At 40.8% G+C, this 20,889-nt stretch overlaps 1 protein-coding gene across 1 annotated transcript in view; it reads left to right on the top strand.

The window, feature by feature from the left end:
- Positions 1-20,387, top strand: part of HMCN1 (hemicentin 1) — a 223,243-nt gene extending 202,856 nt beyond the window's left edge. The window contains exons 104-107 of the mRNA XM_014946817.1: positions 13,344-13,694; positions 16,178-16,297; positions 17,685-17,811; positions 18,930-20,387. Of these exons, the coding sequence (XP_014802303.1) occupies positions 13,344-13,694; positions 16,178-16,297; positions 17,685-17,811; positions 18,930-19,296 (965 nt within the window). The 3' untranslated portion in view covers positions 19,297-20,387. The remainder of the gene's footprint in view (positions 1-13,343; positions 13,695-16,177; positions 16,298-17,684; positions 17,812-18,929) is intronic.
- The last annotated feature ends 502 nt before the right edge of the window (positions 20,388-20,889 follow it).

Genomic DNA, 20,889 nt, shown 5'->3' on the forward strand with positions numbered 1-20,889 from the left:
AAATACATCTTGTTCAGCTGTTAAGTGAAAAAACCTTTCTCAGAATACAGCTCATACCACTTTAAAATCCTAAACCCACAGTGGTGTTGGCTGTACTCAGTGGCTGATGCTGGAATCTTGTTGTTTCAGGATTACACAGAAGATTATATTCAAACTGGCCCTGGGCAACTGTATGCCCACTCCACTCGTCTCTTCACTGTGGATGGAGTCAGTGTTCCCTATACATGGAACCACACTATCTCCTATGATTACACTAAAGGAAAAATGCCTTTCCTGGTGGAAACGCTCCACGCTTCCTCTATTACAACAGAGTACAACCCACTGGAAGAAACTGTGGATTTTAAAATCTACGCTTCCATTGCAAAAGGTATTGGTCCTATCTTCCTAGAATCCATTGCCTATATTCTCATAAAGCCGTATGGCCTTGAAAAAGCTGTTAAATTTAGGTCACTTAGATCCTGGGACACACATGTCTTGTTAAATGCCCACAGACTACATTGTAAAAGCTGTTGCAGTTTGTGCAAGTTTATTCTTCACCTGTAGTTCTCACTGATGTTGTACGTCTGCATTTGCTGACACGGCTAAAAGCATCACCAGTAGCTTCAGACAGTCAACCTAAAGTATTTCTCTGTTTCCTTGAATTTACCTTTCAGACTCTAAAACTGAAATGACTCTGGTTTTTATGTGGGGTCAAGTGCTGGTGGGTTTTTTGGATTTGTTTTTACATAGCTATTAGGAAAAAGGACTGTATATTTTCTTCTCACAGCAAAACCCATGTAAATGTAAGTAAGGTAGTCAGGAGGCTACAGAGGTGGAAGAACATGCAAAATTCAGCACTGAAGTGGGTAGAATGTCATTCCTCAGGTTGAACTTCTCTAGAATTATTTAGCATATATGGAAAATATGGTGCTGAGCTGCAGATTGAAAACTTTACTAGTACTTTATGGATGTATTTTTTTAAGGGAGATATGAATGATGCAGAGTTATGCAGCACTGTGTAGACACGTGCTTGTGTACGGTCTGTAAAGCTGGTGAGTCCTGACTCAGAGGTGACAAGCTCGTAGCTCCACCAGCTGTTGTGCTGTCTCTTAGCATTACTAACTGCTGGCTTTCGTTGACCCTTTGCCCAAGTGATTTAAGGAATAGGGTATGTATTTGTATAAGCAGGTTTTCCTTTGAGAAGTCTTAATTGGTTAGCAGGAAGTCCAGGTGTCTTTTTAAATACTATTTGGGCTTTTTTTACACAGTAAGGTTGAACATCATCTTTCGAATGAAATAACTCAGGCTTGAAAGGAAATGAAACAGTAGGATTGTCTATCTCAGTCTTGCTTTTCAATAGTCATATTCTAAATGAAGTCAAAGAATGCTTTTCCCAATGACCAGACTAGGAACTCACTGTGCATTTGAAAACCAAGTAAGATTTTTATTTTCCGTTTTAAAAGGAGGCCTGGTAAAAGGAGGTCTCCAGATCTAGTTATGCCTCTGCATAAATCTGGCCAAGCCTTTACTGAACTTGCATTTATTTCCTCCCACAATTAGTGTGGTGCTTTTTTAAGCAGTGGTCTTTGAGCAGTCTCTACCAGAGGTTTCCATTAGGATTCGTAATACGCACTTGTGTTCTTCTACAGTGACTTCCTACAATCTATGACATGGTCTTGTGTTTGGGGTTTATTTCTCTCCTTTTACATGAAGTGAAACTGAATGGTCTTTATTCTTTTAATAATGAAAACTTTATGGAGGAACCTTGCAGGATGTCTCAGGCTGGGACAGAACTTGCAGTCCCTCTGCACGCCTGTTTAACGTCTTTCAAACCGGCGAAACCCATGTACTACTGACTTCTAGTGCCCAAGTACAAAAACCACTTACGTCTGGATTTTAAAAGTTTCTATTTTAGTGTTCCAAGTATAATAAATCTTTTATAACGAGCTGGGCTGCAATTCTTAATGTTAAAGATTTTTTAAAAAGTAATAAATTGACCATATTTTCATCCACACGTAACATCTGCTTCCTTTACCCCACAGGAGATCGTAGCAATCAGTGTCCTGCTGGGTTTGGTTTGGACTCATCTGGGCCTTACTGTTCAGGTAATGATGTGCCAAGTGTAGTCTGTAATCATGGACATGGTTTGGGTTGGAAAGGACCTTTAAGGCTCATCCTGTTCTACCTCCCCTGCCCTGGGCAGGGAGACTTTCCACTAGATCAGGTTGCTCAAAGCCTCATCCAGCCTGGCCTTGAACATTTCCAGGACACCCACAACTTCTGTGGGCAACTGTTCTGGTGTCTGACCACCCTCATTGTAAAAAATTTATTCTTTATTTCCAGTGTAAATCTACGTCCTTTTACTTTAAAACTGTTACCCCTTATCCTGGCCCTTCAGCCCTGGTAAAAAAATCTCTCCATCTTTCTTACAAGCACTTTTTGTGTACTGAAAGCCCACTCTAAGGTCTCCTCAGAGCCGTCTCTTCCCCAGGCCAGACAACCCCAACTCTCTCAACCTTTCTCTATAGCAGAGGTGTACCAGCCCTCTGACCATTTTTGTGGTCTCCTCCGGACCTGCTCTAAGAGGTCCATGTCTCTCTTGTGCTGGGAGCCCCAGAGCTGGATGCAGTATTCAACCACCAGAATCTACACCTTTATTTAGGGTTTCAAGGCATACAGTACATGCTTCAGAAAGTGTAAGTTACCATTGATACAAGGGTGTGGATCCAAAGGCAGATGATGAAGACCTCACTTCTGCCCTCATCTAGAATATACCTAGTGCCCAGAGAGCTTTTCCTCGGTACCTCAGATCCATCAGGGGACACAAAACAAGGCATTGCTTGATCTGTGTGGAGGGCAAGACGAGCGTTGGCAACGTGGACAACAGCCCACTGAACCCCAGACTGTTTCTGCTTGGGGGAGGGAGGTGAAGAGGAGGCTGTGAGCATTTTAGCTGTCTCCTCTAGATGACTGAGTCACATTCTCTTTTAGGGAGAATTGTTTTATATACTTTTGTGGATTTATTTCATTGCCTCTTGAAAGTTTATACATTAAGGAAATTAAACAAGATACACTACACCATCAAAAAAGTTTAAAACTAGGAAAATTGAAAATAAGGTTGCTAAAACAATTTCTCCCTTGCAGTATTGTCTGTAATATGGGTTCTACACCTTTAATATGGAAAATGCAGTAATCTTTGCACGTTTATCTAGGAAGTTTTAAGTCTAATGCTGAAATCAATCTATTCTATTGTAACATACCTCTTGTGCAGGGTGTGTTTGGTGTAGTTTCTTGTGAAGTCTCACTGGTTTTTAAAACGTTTCCTTGTTGCAGATGAAGACGAATGTGCGGTGAGAAATCCTTGTTCCCACACCTGTCACAACAGCGTGGGGTCCTACTACTGCTCCTGCCCCAAAGGCCTCACCATCTCTGCAGATGGCAGGACGTGCCAGGGTAGGATACGTGTTGCCATGGACAGGCTGGTCACAAAAAGCCCCGTGGCACCTGAATCACTAGGGAAATGTTCTGTCTGTCATTCAAAGAATATAATTTATTGGTGCTATTCCAATTATTTCATACCTAAATATATTTGCAGACAAGTATTTTGTAGTTGATCATGCTGTGTTTCACTGTGACATTGTGAGGTTTACAGCTTGTTTTTAATTACAGATATTGATGAGTGTGCATTAGGAGGACATACCTGCCACGCTGGCCAAGACTGTGAAAACATCATCGGCTCCTACCGCTGCGTGGTCAGGTGTGGGAACGGCTTTCGGAGAACAGCTGATGGATACAGCTGCCAAGGTATGGAGAGGGCTGTGGGTTTCAGTGTTAGCTTTCATGAACTGGAAATGCTCTCTCTCTTTGACACAGTTGAAGGTAACTTTTTAAAAGATGCATCTCCAACTAAGATGTCTATAAATTTTCATCATTAAGATTGGGGGACTTGTTTGGTTTTTTTTTTAAACCTTTTGCTTTCTCCATCTTTAGAAATACATTTTAAATCCCATCAAGGAATAACCTCACATTCTTGCTTTTGTGTCTCGAGTGAATTTTCTTTTACAAAGAACTGAAAGAAGTCAATGCTTCTGAACGTACCTCAATAGTGTAACAACTCCAGCTCAAAGCACAGTCAAGAACGTTCCCTCAACCACAACACTTTCAGGTAAATGCCAAGGTCATTCACAGCTGTTGTATCAAGGATTTGTATTGTTCAACAGATGTTAATGAGTGTCAAGAGTCCAACTCCTGCCATCAGCGTTGCTTCAACACCATAGGAAGTTTCCACTGTGGTTGTGATCCAGGATACCAGTTAAAGGGCAGAAAATGCATAGGTATGAATACATTTTTGAACGTTCATTCCCTCTTTCCAATGGACACAGTTCAACATTTATTGGTTACTTTATTTGTTACTGGGAATGTTTAAGAATGACAATCCTGCTGTGGATGAGACCCTTAGTATCTATTTCTGAATTTGTTTGTAAAACCCAGAGGAAGTGGGACTTGGGCTGACTGATAAAGGTGCATGAAATGCATTCAAATGCACGTACGCAGTGTAATTACAGCTGGATTATTCTGCTCTTTAGGAATTGAGCATAAGGAGGCAAATTCATTGCCATTCTTGCCTTTTTTTTTCTTTTTAAAAATAAGATGTGAATGAGTGCAGGCAGAATGTATGCAGGCCTGACCAACTCTGCAAAAACACCCGTGGTGGCTATAAGTGCATTGATCTGTGTCCCAACGGAATGACCAAAGCAGAAAATGGAACTTGCATTGGTGAGTAGAAGTGTTAATGTACTGTATGATGATGGTAAACACAGGAACAATGATGAATTTAAAAAAAAATAAATAATCTTGGAGACAGTCCATCTCCAGTTATCAAAATTTGTACATATTAAATGAAAAAAAAGAAGTTCGTGCCTTATGTGAACATACTCATTTAACTTTTTCGTAATTGATATTATAGATTTATCCTTGCTGCTTCCAGTTTTCCATTGCTTTTTAAGAAAGAAGAGTAAGATTTTCCTCATCATCTCTTCTGTGCTGAAGTCTAGAAATTGTTCATTGACTGAAACGTTTTGCCCCTTGTGTGAATGGTTTCTTACGAGTTTGTCTCAGGAGATCTGAATTGAGATCATAGGACCTTGTACTTATCAGGGGTGCTTTTAAACATAACTGATGTCACATAAAATACCAGATTTCCTTTTTTTTCTACTTTTTTTTTTCTAATGGGATATGACAGGAAGGTGGATTACGGCTCTTTGGAGAGTAGCTGATCAAACTGGAAACCTCTAAGAAAACTTTTGAAAATTATCCCAAAAAGTGTAAATGCAATACAGTTGAAAATTTTATCTGTGTATCTGCTCAAAATTTGCTTTCAGATTGTGAAGCACAGTTTGTGACTTGTAAACTGTTACAGAGTAATGCCTAACGATGACAGCAGGTAAGAAAGGTGTACATTCACAGGCCACATCTATCTAGCAGGCCAAATCACTTGTGGCTTAATTGTGTTCCTTATTCATTAAGAAGTTTAAAGCTGTAAGAAGTGTCAAGACAAATCTGAGTGCTTCCTCTTGCCTCATGGCTGCAGACGTTGACGAATGCCAGGACGGGACCCACCAGTGCCGCTACAACCAGCTCTGTGAGAACACTCGAGGAAGTTACCGCTGTGTGTGTCCCCGGGGGTACCGGTCCCAGGGGGTCGGCAGGCCCTGTGTGGGTAAGCTGTCCCAACACATTAGTATCACATTTTCTGCTGCTGCTTTTGGCTGGGCTTTGTGCTGTAACATGTCCAACAGCGGATCCCATTTGAAGACTCTGCTACGTAGACAGATTTGCTCTGAAGTTCAAAATTACCCATCTAAAACTAACAGCCAAAACTGAATGATTCCAAACTTATCAATCCATACTTGGAAAACAAAAGCGTACGAGGTTTTCAGAGCACTGATGGCTGGATGTGGCAAGCTACCACACCACAAGAGGCTTCATTTCTATAAAAATAAGGTCAGATTTGTTAGTGACTGGACAGTGAAACGTGCCTGGCTGTACCCCGGGCTGTGCTGATCCACACCTTAAGGCAGTCAGGCAGGGAGTGACATGGACTCCTCTAAAGGAGACCACCCAAAGGAGGTGTGTTGCAAGAGGCACGATACACCCAGAACTTGCCTCTGCCAGCGAATGGCACAAACACACTCACCCTCTAGAACTGGGAAGGGTGTTCCCCATCTGGGTAGAGAGGAGGAAGCTGATACATTTATCAGTTAATGCCCCCCTTTCTGCTTTGGGTGGATCACGGGAGGGAAGGAGGATTCCTGTCAGTCACAGGAATGCTGACCATGTGGTTACTCCCCTCCACTATCTACAGACACCCTTCTGGCATTAAAACCTGCAGAGGTTGCTCCCAGGAACACACACACAGCATTTGAAGGATGCTCTCGTGGGACTTGGGCTGACTGATAAAGGTGCATGAAATGCATTCAAATGCACGTACGCAGTGTAATTACAGCTGGATTATTCTGCTCTTTAGGCAGCTCTCATGTGGACAGCTAGAGAGTTTAATGAATGGTGCCAGCCCAAGTATGGAATTGAGTATAAGGAGGCAAATTCATTGCCATTCTTGCCTTTTTTTTTTTCTTTTTTAAAATAAGATGTGAATGAGTGCAGGCAGAATGTATGCAGGCCTGACCAACTCTGCAAAAACACCCGTGGTGGCTATAAGTGCATTGATCTGTGTCCCAACGGAATGACCAAAGCAGAAAATGGAACTTGTATTGGTGAGTAGAAGTGTTAATGTACTGTATGATGATGGTAAACACAGGAACAATGATGAATTTTTTAAAAAAAATAATCTTGGAGACAGTCCATCTCCAGTTACCAAAATTTGTACGTATTAAATGAAAAAAGTTGGTGCCTTATGTGAACATACACATTTAAGTTATTTGTAATTGATATTAGAGAATAGATTTATCCTTGCTGCTTCCAGTTTTCCATTGCTTTTTAAGAAAGAAGAGTAAGATTTTCTTCATCATCTCTTCTGTGCTGAAGTCTAGAAATTGTTCATTGACTGAAACGTTTTGCCCCTTGTGTGAATGGTTTCTTACGAGTTTGTCTCAGGAGATCTGAATTGAGATCATAGGACCTTGTACTTATCAGGGGTGCTTTTAAACATAACTGATGGCACATAAAATACCAGATTTCCTTTTTTTTCTACTTTTTTTTTTCTAATGGGATATGACAGGAAGGTGGATTACGGCTCTTTGGAGAGTAGCTGATCAAACTGGAAACCTCTAAGAAAACTTTTGAAAATTATCCAAAAAAGTGTAAATGCAATACAGTTGAAAATTTTATCTGTGTATCTGCTCAAAATTTGCTTTCAGATTGTGAAGCACAGTTTGTGACTTGTAAACTGTTACAGAGTAATGCCTAACGATGACAGCAGGTAAGAAAGGTGTACATTCACAGGCCACATCTATCTAGCAGGCCAAATCACTTGTGGCTTAATTGTGTTCCTTATTCATTAAGAAGTTTAAAGCTGTAAGAAGTGTCAAGACAAATCTGAGTGCTTCCTCTTGCCTCATGGCTGCAGACGTTGACGAATGCCAGGACGGGACCCACCAGTGCCGCTACAACCAGCTCTGTGAGAACACTCGAGGAAGTTACCGCTGTGTGTGTCCCCGGGGGTACCGGTCCCAGGGGGTCGGCAGGCCCTGTGTGGGTAAGCTCTCCCATCGCATTAGTATCACATTTTCTGCTGCTGCTTTTGGCTGGGCTTTGTGCTGTAACATGTCCAACAGCGGATCCCATTTGAAGACTCTGCTACGTAGACAGATTTGCTCTGAAGTTCAAAATTACCCATCTAAAACTAACAGCCAAAACTGAATGATTCCAAACTTATCAATCCATACTTGGAAAACAAAAGCGTACGAGGTTTTCAGAGCACTGATGGCTGGATGTGGCAAGCTACCACACCGCAAGAGGCTTCATTTCTATAAAAATAAGGTCAGATTTGTTAGTGACTGGACAGTGGAACGTGCCTGGCTGTACCCCGGGCTGTGCTGATCCACACCTTAAGGCAGTCAGGCAGGGAGTGACATGGACTCCTCTAAAGGAGACCACCCAAAGGAGGTGTGTTGCAAGAGGCACGATACACCCAGAACTTGCCTCTGCCAGCGAATGGCACAAACACACTCACCCTCTAGAACTGGGAAGGGTGTTCCCCATCTGGGTAGAGAGGAGGAAGCTGATACATTTATCAGTTAATGCCCCCCTTTCTGCTTTGGGTGGATCACGGGAGGGAAGGAGGATTCCTGTCAGTCACAGGAATGCTGACCATGTGGTTACTCCCCTCCACTATCTACAGACACCCTTCTGGCATTAAAACCTGCAGAGGTTGCTCCCAGGAACACACACACAGCATTTGAAGGATGCTCTCACAGCTCTCATGTGGACAGCTAGAGAGTTTAATGAATGGTGCCAGCCCAAGTATGTAAAACACTTCCTGTGGCATTTCACAGACCTCAGGATGGCACTAGGATCATTTAGGTTCACCTTTTTTATATTTACGTGAAATATTTAGAATATAAGAGCTGATCCACCCTGATAATAACGGTTTATGAATATTGGTATATGACACTAAGTGAAGTTGGTTTCAGTTGCTCTCGTATCAGAGAAGCATTCCTCCATGATGACGTTTTCAAGATTAGTTTTCCTAAGTGATAAACAGCTGCTTTGGAAAAGAGGATTTTTTTTTTCTTTTTCTTTTTAAACAAGTTAAGATTTTGGAATACCAAAAGCCAGGAATTTCTTTATTTAAGGGATTAAATTGCAGTAACAAACCGTTTGGCTGTAGACCAAGACATTACTTCCACCAGCTGCCTCTCTACTGAAATAAATCAATCCCAGACTCCTTAACATATATTAAAACCATTTAAAATTTTGACAGTAATAAGGTAAATAAGGTCTAGGACTATGGATTTTCACAAAACACTAACAGCTGCCCTAAAGCTGTCTTCTGACCAAGAACCACTGAGAGGTCCCTCTGAAATTAAAGTAAGACCTTTATGCAGCTTCGAATTTTTATCTCAAAATTTGTACATATTAAATGAAAAAAAAGAAGTTCGTGCCTTATGTGAACATACTCATTTAACTTTTTCGTAATTGATATTATAGATTTATCCTTGCTGCTTCCAGTTTTCCATTGCTTTTTAAGAAAGAAGAGTAAGATTTTCTTCATCATCTCTTCTGTGCTGAAGTCTAGAAATTGTTCATTGACTGAAACGTTTTGCCCCTTGTGTGAATGGTTTCTTACGAGTTTGTCTCAGGAGATCTGAATTGAGATCATAGGACCTTGTACTTATCAGGGGTGCTTTTAAACATAACTGATGGCACATAAAATACCAGATTTCCTTTTTTTTCTACTTTTTTTTTTCTAATGGGATATGACAGGAAGGTGGATTACGGCTCTTTGGAGAGTAGCTGATCAAACTGGAAACCTCTAAGAAAACTTTTGAAAATTATCCCAAAAAGTGTAAATGCAATACAGTTGAAAATTTTATCTGTGTATCTGCTCAAAATTTGCTTTCAGATTGTGAAACACAGTTTGTGACTTGTAAACTGTTACAGAGTAATGCCTAACGATGACAGCAGGTAAGAAAGGTGTACATTCACAGGCCACATCTATCTAGCAGGCCAAATCACTTGTGGCTTAATTGTGTTCCTTATTCATTAAGAAGTTTAAAGCTGTAAGAAGTGTCAAGACAAATCTGAGTGCTTCCTCTTGCCTCATGGCTGCAGACGTTGACGAATGCCAGGACGGGACCCACCAGTGCCGCTACAACCAGCTCTGTGAGAACACTCGAGGAAGTTACCGCTGCGTGTGTCCCCGGGGGTACCGGTCCCAGGGGGTCGGCAGGCCCTGTGTGGGTAAGCTGTCCCAACACATTAGTATCACATTTTCTGCTGCTGCTTTTGGCTGGGCTTTGTGCTGTAACATGTCCAACAGCGGATCCCATTTGAAGACTCTGCTACGTAGACAGATTTGCTCTAAAGTTCAAAATTACCCATCTAAAACTAACAGCCAAAACTGAATGATTCCAAACTTATCAATCCATACTTGGAAAACAAAAGCGTACGAGGTTTTCAGAGCACTGATGGCTGGATGTGGCAAGCTACCACACCGCAAGAGGCTTCATTTCTATAAAAATAAGGTCAGATTTGTTAGTGACTGGACAGTGGAACGTGCCTGGCTGTACCCCGGGCTGTGTTGATCCACACCTTGAGGCAGTCAGGCAGGGAGTGACATGGACTCCTCTACAGGAGACCACCCAAAGGAGGTGTGTTGCAAGAGGCACGATACACCCAGAACTTGCCTCTGCCAGCGAATGGCACAAACACACTCACCCTCTAGAACTGGGAAGGGTGTTCCCCATCCGGGTAGAGAGGAGGAAGCTGATACATTTATCAGTTAATGCCCCCCTTTCTGCTTTGAGTGGATCACGGGAGGGAAGGAGGATTCCTGTCAGTCACAGGAATGCTGACCATGTGGTTACTCCCCTCCGCTATCTACAGACACCCTTCTGGCATTAAAACCTGCAGAGGTTGCTCCCAGGAACACACACACAGCATTTGAAGGATGCTCTCACAGCTCTCATGTGGACAGCTAGAGAGTTTAATGAATGGTGCCAGCCCAAGTATGTAAAACACTTCCTGTGGCATTTCACAGACCTCAGGATGGCACTAGGATTGTTTAGGTTCACCCTTTTTACATTTATGTGAAATATTTAGAATATAATAGCTGATCCACCCTGATAATAACGGTTTTAATATTGGTATATGACACTAAGTGAAGTTGGTTTCAGTTGCTCTCGTATCAGAGAAGCATTCCTCCATGATGACGTTTTCAAGATTAGTTTTCCTAAGTGATAAACAGCTGCTTTGGAAAAGAGGATTTTTTTTTTCTTTTTCTTTTTAAACAAGTTAAGATTTTGGAATACCAAAAGCCAGGAATTTCTTTATTTAAGGGATTAAATTGCAGTAACAAACCGTTTGGCTGTAGACCAAGACATTACTTCCACCAGCTGCCTCTCTACTGAAATAAATCAATCCCAGACTCCTTAACATATATTAAAACCATTTAAAATTTTGACAGTAATAAGGTAAATAAGGTCTAGGACTATGGATTTTCACAAAACACTAACAGCTGCCCTAAAGCTGTCTTCTGACCAAGAACCACTGAGAGGTCCCTCTGAAATTAAAGTAAGACCTTTATGCAGCTTCGAATTTTTATCTGCTTAAAAATATATTTAAAATATAGAATCATCAAAGATTCTATATTTTCATTCACATGCATTAATAAAATCTGGTTTTTACTGCTTCTAGTGAGCACGGAGAAGAGTAGAAAAGTAAATAGGACCCCAGACCAAAACAGTCATTGAACTCTGTTCCTACCTGTGCTACTCTCACCCTGTGTAAAGTCCTTTTTGTCTGAGAATTTAGCTATTTTTGTTTCAAAGCCATTTCATGTTGTTCTTATAAATATTTATTTATTAACTGAAATTTTTTGCCCCTTGTGTGAACGGTTTCTTACGAGTTTGTCTCAGGAGATCTGTGGTGTGTAATGAAAGGGTTACTGTCCAGTGGAGACTTAGGCTTACCAGTCAGTCAGCGATCATTGTTTTCACAGGGGTGGCTACAGTGTAAATGATATTTATGGTGTGTAATCAAAGGGATACTGTCCAGTGGAGACTTAGGCGTAGCGGTCACTCAGCGATCACTGTTTTCACAGGGGTGGCTACAGTGTAAATGCAGGTGGCTTCCTGCCTTCCATTTCGCTTCTACAAAAGAAATTGGTCACGTTTTCACCCGTTTTCTTTCATTATTTCTATGATAGTCTTCTAGTGATAATCCTCAACCTGTTCCAGGGACATTGGCTGTTGTAAAGATGTTAGTGCACAAACTATGCTCAAAATACTATGTTCAGGGGGGACAAAATAAGTTGTAATAATGCTAGCTTAATGCTGTTCTTACAATAATAATTGAAAAAAAATATGCTTTCCATTAATATAATAGAATATAGCCTTTATTGACTGACTGTTAAAATCATCTTTAAATTTTAGTAAAACAAAGTTAGTAATGTAAGTCAATTATTGTTATGTTGTTGTGAATGTTGTTGTATCAGGTTGTTCTGGAGTTGCACGTTCCTGTTTGGAATTAGCAGGTTTTTGCCTTTTTCTAGCAAAGAATGAATCTAAGTTTGAAAAGGAATACTGTCTGTGTCAAATTTTCAGCTGGGCCTGAAGCAACTCCATGAAAATTTCTTTCTGGTAATGTCAGAGAGACTGGGGGGGGGAAGACCTGGTCCTACAGTGTCCAAGAACACTCATATTTAGTTTATTTTGAGTGAAGGGCACTCATCATGTTATATTTTACTATAGTTTGAATGTTTACCAGTCTGATTTGATTTAAGGATGGATATTTACTGCTAGGGTTAGTCAAATTATTTTGGATTAAAAATTAAAGGGAAAATGAACTTAAAAAAACCCAAACCAAAACAAAAAAAGCATTCTTTAGGAAAAAGAAAAATAATTCTGTTTTATAATTATTCAAAAGTAAATTAGTATTTACCATTAAATTACCATACTGACTTTTCATAGCTGGAATGGCCAATAATAACATGAAAGGTTAGAACATACCTGACCTCTTTCCCCTGCAACGCTGTGACACGTCCTGGAGACCTGATTTTCCCCCTGATGTACAGTAACTGTACTGGAGCTTTTGAGCTCTCCTCAGTATAGTTTTGAATGCTGTACTTCTCAAAAATGCTCCGTGTTGAGTATCCTCCTTTAAGGAAGGATCCACCAGCTTCTCCCACTCATCTGTGGAGAACTTAAGGAAAAAAAAAAAAAATTCCTTAAGTGGTAGTGAGGTGCTTAGGCTGAAACAATGGACAGTGTGTGTCCTAAGGGCCACTTACTTCTCAGAGTGCATCAGCAGGAACCACAGCAGGCAGCTCTCAGGCTGTCACACAGCTCTGCTTCTGGAAAAGCAGGGGAACAGACTCAAATCCCCATTTTCTAGTCACACCTTCCCTTCAGCAGAGTCCTTGTCCTACGGGAGCACTCCTTAGGTCAGGAGTAGCCTTGCAGGAAGAATCCAGGTAAACTACTGTACTGTAGAATAACCTGCCCATCTGGCATCGCGTTCTCTGTATTTTACTGCCTTCAAGATCTTACTTTTATGTCTTCAGTTTGTTCCACAGACTGAGCTAAGTATATATGTATATATATATACATATAGTTATGTGTTGTTTGTTTGTTTTTTTCTCCTTTCCACATGGTTTGTTGCTCTGGATCATGTCACATGAGCAGACATTAATGAATGTGACCAAGTGCCTAAGCCCTGTGCATTTCAATGCACCAACACCCCCGGCAGCTTCAAGTGTGTGTGTCCACCTGGGCAACATTTATTAGGTGATGGCAAATCTTGCGCTGGATTGGAGAGATTGCCAAATTATGGTGCCTATTACAATAGCTATAACTATGCTCAATTCTCCCCTGTGAGAGACAACTATCAACCTCAACAGTATTACAGGCACTCCTCAAATCTCTACAGCTCCTTCTCGGAGTATAGAAACAGCAGAATACCTTTCTCCAGGACTAGAAGGACCATTAGAGAAACTTGTCCTGAAGGCTATGAGGCAAGAAATGACAGATGTGTAGGTAAATGTCAGTCATGTCTATGCAATTCTCTTGTTTTGGGCCTTATTCTTAGGTTACTGTTTTATATATACCAGGGCCTGATGGTTTCTGGTGCTGTGGTTTTTTTCCTGTTACCCTGATAAATACTCAGGGAGTTCTGCATGCTCTTGTCTCCTGACTGCATTGTAGCAAAAAAAGTTTTCAAACCTCCTCCTTGTAACTTCTTGTTTTAATTGTGCTGCTTATTGTGTGTTTGCAAATTATTTCCCTCTGTTATTCTCTTTCCTCTGATTACAGTAGCTCACCTTTGTGAATTTTCTCACCAGCAGAAACACCAGCAGACCCAGTCTAGTCCTGGGGATGCTGCTTACGTGAGAGTCCCACTGATGGGAATAATAATGATGTGGCTCAAAAAGGTTTGGAATAGAAAGATTTTATAATTGAGCACAGTAGGGTCGTTGCCAGCACTGCTACAGGATCCTTAGTCACTGGCAACATAAGTAAAAGCTTTTAAATTGCCTGTAATTATGATGTATAGTGGCTTGTGATGTGCTCCACTGAGCGTGGATTAGTGAACAAATGGGGGTTTGTCAGAAGTTGTGACAATGACAGCCCGGCCCCCAGTTTCTTTTGAGAGGTTGGAAGCCTCAGAGCCCCCTCGAAGACCAACAGGAAACAAAGGTATTTGGGACCTCTAAGTATCAAGCGTTTTGCTCACTTCCTCCTTACTCCGTGAGCTTTTCTGAGGTCTCCCAGTGAAATGCTGCTGTTTGCACAGGCATTGAAAAGTTAATTCAGCTCGTTATGGGAGTCAAAAGGAGCAGCAGCTTGTCCTCTTCATTGGCCGATTTGTACTTTGGGCAGGGATGGCCAGACCTGATGCTTTACACCAAGACAGATGGGGATACGAAAAATGAGTTAATCTATTGAAATATGCTTCTCTTAAGCCAGATTTTGCTAACTTAACTCGTATTTTTAGTATTTTAAGAGAAAAAAATATTCAATGAAGTTATTTTGTAATAATACTGCTGAGTTCAGGACTAAGGGCACCACAGCCTAGGCCTTACCAGAGCTTGTCCCAGTGCCCGTAAGATGGCAGTTCCCGGCGCTGGCTGCCTCGCAGGTACACCAGTGGCACTTCAGAGGAGGCACAATGCACTTCCACCATAACTGCAGTGATCTGCAGCTGGATTCTGGCAACCAGAATTACTGCTATAATTATCTAGCAATATATAATGTTGAAAAATACGAATATGCTTTTAGTAATAAAAATTCTAGATACTGAGACATCAAACTTTGTATTTAAATTATAAAGACATTTCAGTAGATGTATACATGCTGTTTGTTAAGGGAATAGCAGTTTAATGGGCAGACCTAGGAATCAGCTACCACTGATTAAAGGTTAAGTGAAAATCTATTATCTTCACCCCAGCGTCCACTTTGAATTAGTTAATATTCTTGTAATTCTGTTTCACTGGAATAAGCATCTCAATTTTAAGATTACCATTTAATATGAAGAATACACCCAATTTTTTTTTTTAAAGAAAGTTCTTTCAATAGACAGCCATCAGGATTTGAGGACAACATACTGTAAATTTCTACAGTCACATCTGTTTCTCTCCTGTGTTTGCATTTTTGTCTAATGCAACCCCTGTAAATCAGATGAAGAGAAGGGAAGCAAAGACCTTCCTTCCACTGTAAGTCTTCCATGCAAGCCTTAACTCTTGCATGAGACTAACTTAAGTAGGATCTCTATTGCTCTCCTGAATTAGGCAGATGTTTCAAAAGAAATTATAATTATGTACGATCTATGTCTAAACCACACTAGTCTGCTTTGAAATTTTTACATGAAGTGGTCTTGTAAGAAATTATAATTATGTATGATCTATGTCTAAACCACATTTCTGCTTTGAAATTTTTACATGAAGTGGTCTGGTGCTTCTGTATTTGAGAGAGTTTTATTTTTAAAAAAAGTTGAGAGCATTTACTGATAATCTTCCCAGATACTGAGCTTACTTTGTCCCCACAGCATGAGGAAGATCAGTTTGGAAGGGAAACAGCTTTGTCTGAAGAGGGATTAACTGTAAGAACCACTGCCCCACTGGCAAGGCTTCCTCTGACGAGAGAACTGATCTGGGCATTTCCTGACCATGTTGCCTAAAACCTTATTGTGGGGCAGCTCAGCTTGCTTTTTGGAGCAAGACTCTATTTGTAGAACCTTGCTGATGTGTGCAGATTGCACCTCCCCCTTTCTGCCCAGAGGCACTGGTCTCTCCAGCTAGAATAGAAATTATGGCTGCCATCAAAAGAGGTGAGGACTTTAGTTACTAAAAAGTTTTAAGGAATGGCACAGGTAAGGTGTGAAAAGACTCGCTAGTGTTAGACGTTCAACTCAAAAAACAATCCAAAAACAAGATCCACACTCGAATATAAATAGGACACACAACACCTCTGTTCAATACCAGGTTCAAATAACCCCGATGTGTTCATCTTTCTTTCCACAGACATAGATGAATGTGAAACCAGAGATATCTGTCAGCACGAATGCAGAAACACCCTAGGAAGTTACCAGTGTACTTGTCCAGCTGGTTATCGCCTTACGCCCAACGGCAAAACCTGCCAAGGTATGGAGATCTCTTGGAGTGTTCAGAGATACATTTGTAAATAAATAAGATACAAATCTTGTTCAATACATGCATAAGCCCTATCTTTCAATTTGCTATATGAGATTGGGCATTCAAAATATCAAGTTTCAGAACTTTTTATATTTCACATTTCAACGCTTCGTAAAACACCAGCAAATTAGACAATTGCAACTTCTTATTAACATGTGTTCACGTGTTACATACACATTTAACTGCAGGCAAGCAGACAGCAGCTCTAGGGTCAAAGCCAATATAAACCTTAACCTGCCTCTGTCAAAAACAGATACTGCCAGGTTTTCTGATCCACAAAAAAACCCACCAAAAAACCAACATAAAAAATGAACTAATTAGTCTCTGTTGACAAGACAAGTATGGTGGATGTTGAATCGTGGCTATAGCACAATACGCCTGTTGTGGGCGGGTGATTAACTTCACTCATAAGAGAGAAGTAGTGAAATATTTATTAAGGTGAAACAGTGATTTAACAAAATCAGGAGTAAGTACAATAAAACCTGTAGTAAATGCAACAGTGTTTTAAGAGATTCAATGTCAAGGTACACTCTATTATTTACTGCACAGAGGACAGGGTCAGACAAGCTGTCAGGAAGACCCTCCTGTTGAGTCACGAGGTTCAGAAAGGACCCCCTTGCTTTCTAAACTCCTTCTCAGAGAGGAGCCTAGGGGCGGCTGGATCCAATCCTAGTCCCAGACTTGGTCAATGGTTTATGTCTAAAGGATTATATCTGCACAATCAACCCTTTACATTACTGAGCTAAGGTTTCAAAGTTTAGCATGCTATGAGTCACTTACCCAGAATCTGTTGTGGGAAGGAGTCTCTCAACCTTGAGGAGTAGAACTTTGAACGTCCTCACAAAGGGGAGATCCTGGCATGCAGCCGCTGCTGTACAGGAGAGCTCAAAGGGCTCTTGGGCTGTCCACTATTTAGGGAGTAAGAGAATTGACCTAGAGTCATATTCTCATGGGAACAAAATTTCTAGGTCCCCACTCCAGACAGTATTTTGACTCTGCTGCCAGCCATCCCCCAAAGTCCAGGTGCAACTCATCACAACTGCTGTTGTGATGGCCATGGCCTGAGCAGGAGCTGGGGGGTGAGAGGGGAAGGCAGGAAGAAGAGGGGGAAAAACAGGGAGAGCACACCACCATCCTGCACAGTAGCAAAATGCCAACAATAATAAATGCATGTTATTGGAACTTACATCTCAAACAGCAAGACCAGGCTCTGAAGGACTGCACCGTGTCAGAGGTACGCTCTGCAGTCTGCTCAGCCTTTGCTGACCCACTAGTTTTTAACCCTTAATTTCTTCTACCATCGACTGATCATCTGCTTTTTTTTTTTTACCTTTAGATATCGATGAGTGCCTTGAACAGAACATTAATTGTGGATCAAATCAGATGTGTTTCAACATGAGAGGAAGCTACCAGTGCATAGACACACCTTGTCCACCAAACTATCAGCGAGAGCCTCTTTCTGGGTATGTTTTATTTTCAGCCCCTTTTCACCCACCCCAAGCTCAGATCTTTAACTTGTATTCATTATAACAAGCTTTCTCTAAGTTTCACTGTCACCGGTAAAGCTCATACCAGTAACCGGTGAAAGCCTTGACATTCAAGATGATCACCAGTTTCTTGAGCAGCAGTATTCCATGTTTCCCCTGCAGTGGGACCTGAAACCAGTGGCCGCAGGTGAGGTGGCTGGCTCCCCGCCTCCATGCAGCATCTTGCTGTTAATTCAAGAAGAAATAACACCAGAATGTTCCTTTATTATATGAACCCCAGCGGGGAGCACGCTGCCCTTCCTTCTGCTTTCACTTGTCACTTATGGCGATGTCTTCACATCTAAGTTTTCTGACTTGACTTAACTTCTCTGAACGCCCAGCTTGCCACCAATTTCATAGCATTTAAAATATGCTTTTAGTCATGAAAATAATGCTACAGTTCATGGGAAGCTCTTTTTTAATTTCTAAGTTACTCTTATTTCTTTGTTCTGGAAAAAACATTTTAATTTCCTTTAATCTTTTAATATACTCAAGGAAGTAGGTTGTTCCAGAGTCAGAAACCAACTTTTGTGATCAAACTGAACTGGAATGACACTTAAGTTGAAATGGATGATGTTCTTTGACCTCTTTTTGTACTGACATGCAGAACTAACAGATATTTCCTATTTTGACTTTTGATGAATTGAAGTAAAATTTACTTTGCCCTTCTTCATACCAATTTTTTTATTTTATGATCTAACACACAGACACCTGAAATGGAGCTGCCCGGTGTATTTTAAACCAACCTTTTCAGCTCTAAAAGCAAGGTCATTGATATGTATACTGTTGACTTCAAGAGCAGATATTGTATTCAATAGCTTTATATCACCTCTCGGCACTTTCCAAGATGGTCCTGTTAAGGGAAATGAGACATTAAACTGGGCTGCAACTTTAAAGTAAAAATGGATAAAGAGCCCACAAGCCATATTATCATTATAGAGAAGTTTAAATTATGCAGCATGGTGAACAGGGGAAGAACTTATCCTTTAAGACCGATTGCATTACTTACAATATCAAGCCTTCTCCCTGGGCTAACGTGCTCTGCTTATTCCTAGGTTCTGTCTGAAGAACTGCCCGGCCAACGACCTGGAGTGTGATCTGAGTACCTACGCCTTGGAATACAAGCTCCTCTCCCTGCCCTTTGGCATAGCTGCTGGTCAGGATTTAATCCGGCTGGTTGCCTACACTCACGACCAAGTCATGCACCCAAGGACGACTTTCCTAATGGCGGAGGAGGACCCAGCAATCCCCTTTGCCCTGCGAGATGAGAACCTGAAAGGAGTGGTGTTCACCACCCGCCCACTGCGAGAGCCCCAGACGTACCGCATGGGGGTCAGAGCCCTGTCGTACGGCGCGGACGGGAACATCGAGTACCGGACAACTTTCATTGTCTATATAGCCGTGTCAGCCTACCCCTATTAAAGACCCACACTACTTGACAGTAATCACAGTATTTTAACCACATTCATAGAAGCTGGTGGGTATTACCACTTCCAGACTGACTCTCCTGCCTGCCAAACAGTCGTGAACCATCTAACTTGAAAATGGTGCTACGCTCTTTTCTTTTTCCCTCCTTCCCAGAGGCTGCCCATCCAGTCCCATTGTTCCAATCCAAGAGGAAGATCCATGGCTTTCAATACCTGCTACCACTTGCTCTGTTTATTACACTGGAGTAGCCATTTTCCACAGTTTGTTCTGAAAATCAGCAGAAAAATCAAAGTACGAGCTGAAGTACATGGTCAAAGCAGTAAGCAAGGAGCAGCCTCTGTTGAAAGCAACTAAAGCAAAGCCTAACCAGAAGAAAAACAAAAACCAACCCTGTAATTTCAAGTGGTCTTCATATTTTAAAGGTGCTAAGTGTTTTACAATTTTATATCTATTAGATTTCTTTTTCTTATCAAATACCTGATAGAATTAGGGCTGTAATATACTACACTGTGGGCTCAAAACAACCCAAATACCACTGTACCTAATGGTTGCAAATGCTGAAACAAATGATATTAAAGTTTGTTTTCAGCTAAAGAATCTACAGTAGAATTTGGAACTGGTTCGCTTCATTTCCGTGCAAGTTTAGAAATGTCACTCTTTTTGGAGGAAAAAAACCAACCATGGCTACTTCTACTTTTATACCGCAGCTATTTTATAACTTACTTTCTCTTTTCTTTTTTTTTTTTTTTTTTTACTCTGCCATTCTGGTATAGCCATTTATTTAGCTCAAAACCATATCCATTTCAGTACTCCCAACTCAGTTAAAATGTTTTGGGTTTTTTTTTTTTGGCAAATAGATCATTTTTCTCCAAAGATGATGTAAGTTTGGTTCAATGATGTCAATACACTGTATACACAAGTAATTTTGTCAAGATGTATTCTATTTTTATGAAAGTGTATATATGTGTTTTTCCTATGTGTATTTTCTATGCAGTATCTCAAGAGTGTTTTACAGTTAGATTTGCATAAAAAGACAATGTCAATACATTGAAAATAATCAAAATAAAGGTTCCCATTTCCTTTGAGATTGCTGTTGAGTTTTATAACTGAAAAAAAAATCTTTTCCATTTGTAAAGCACTTCCCTTTAGTGCCAAGGGAGAATGCAGAAGGTGCTGTGCCCAGCAAACTGGGGAGCAGTGAGCACAGATGCCCCCAAGTCTTGTTTTTTGCACTACTGGCTTGCCCACATCCTTCAGTTTTCCAAAAAAAAAATAAAAAAAAAAATTCAGGGAAACTGGTGCACTTACACAAGACCTCTTACTTTCTCCAGAGCCCACTGACTAGGAGACATCTCATTTCCTCAGAGGAAATGAATTTTGCTAAGAGTTAAATTTTTGTTTCATATAACGGCAGTGTATATTCATGAATATACTCAACTCAATGCCAAACATGAAATAAATCACAATAATTCCAATGCACATGTTAAAAAAAAGACGAAATATTAAAAAGAACAAGATTCTCTCCATAACTACCTGTCTACTTAACTGCAAATCAAACACTCTTCCTACTGTGCTGAGTGGTATTTG

Source organism: Calidris pugnax, unplaced genomic scaffold (genome assembly GCF_001431845.1).
Source record: "Calidris pugnax isolate Ruff unplaced genomic scaffold, ASM143184v1 scaffold30, whole genome shotgun sequence".
Taxonomy (NCBI): Eukaryota; Metazoa; Chordata; class Aves; order Charadriiformes; family Scolopacidae; genus Calidris; species Calidris pugnax.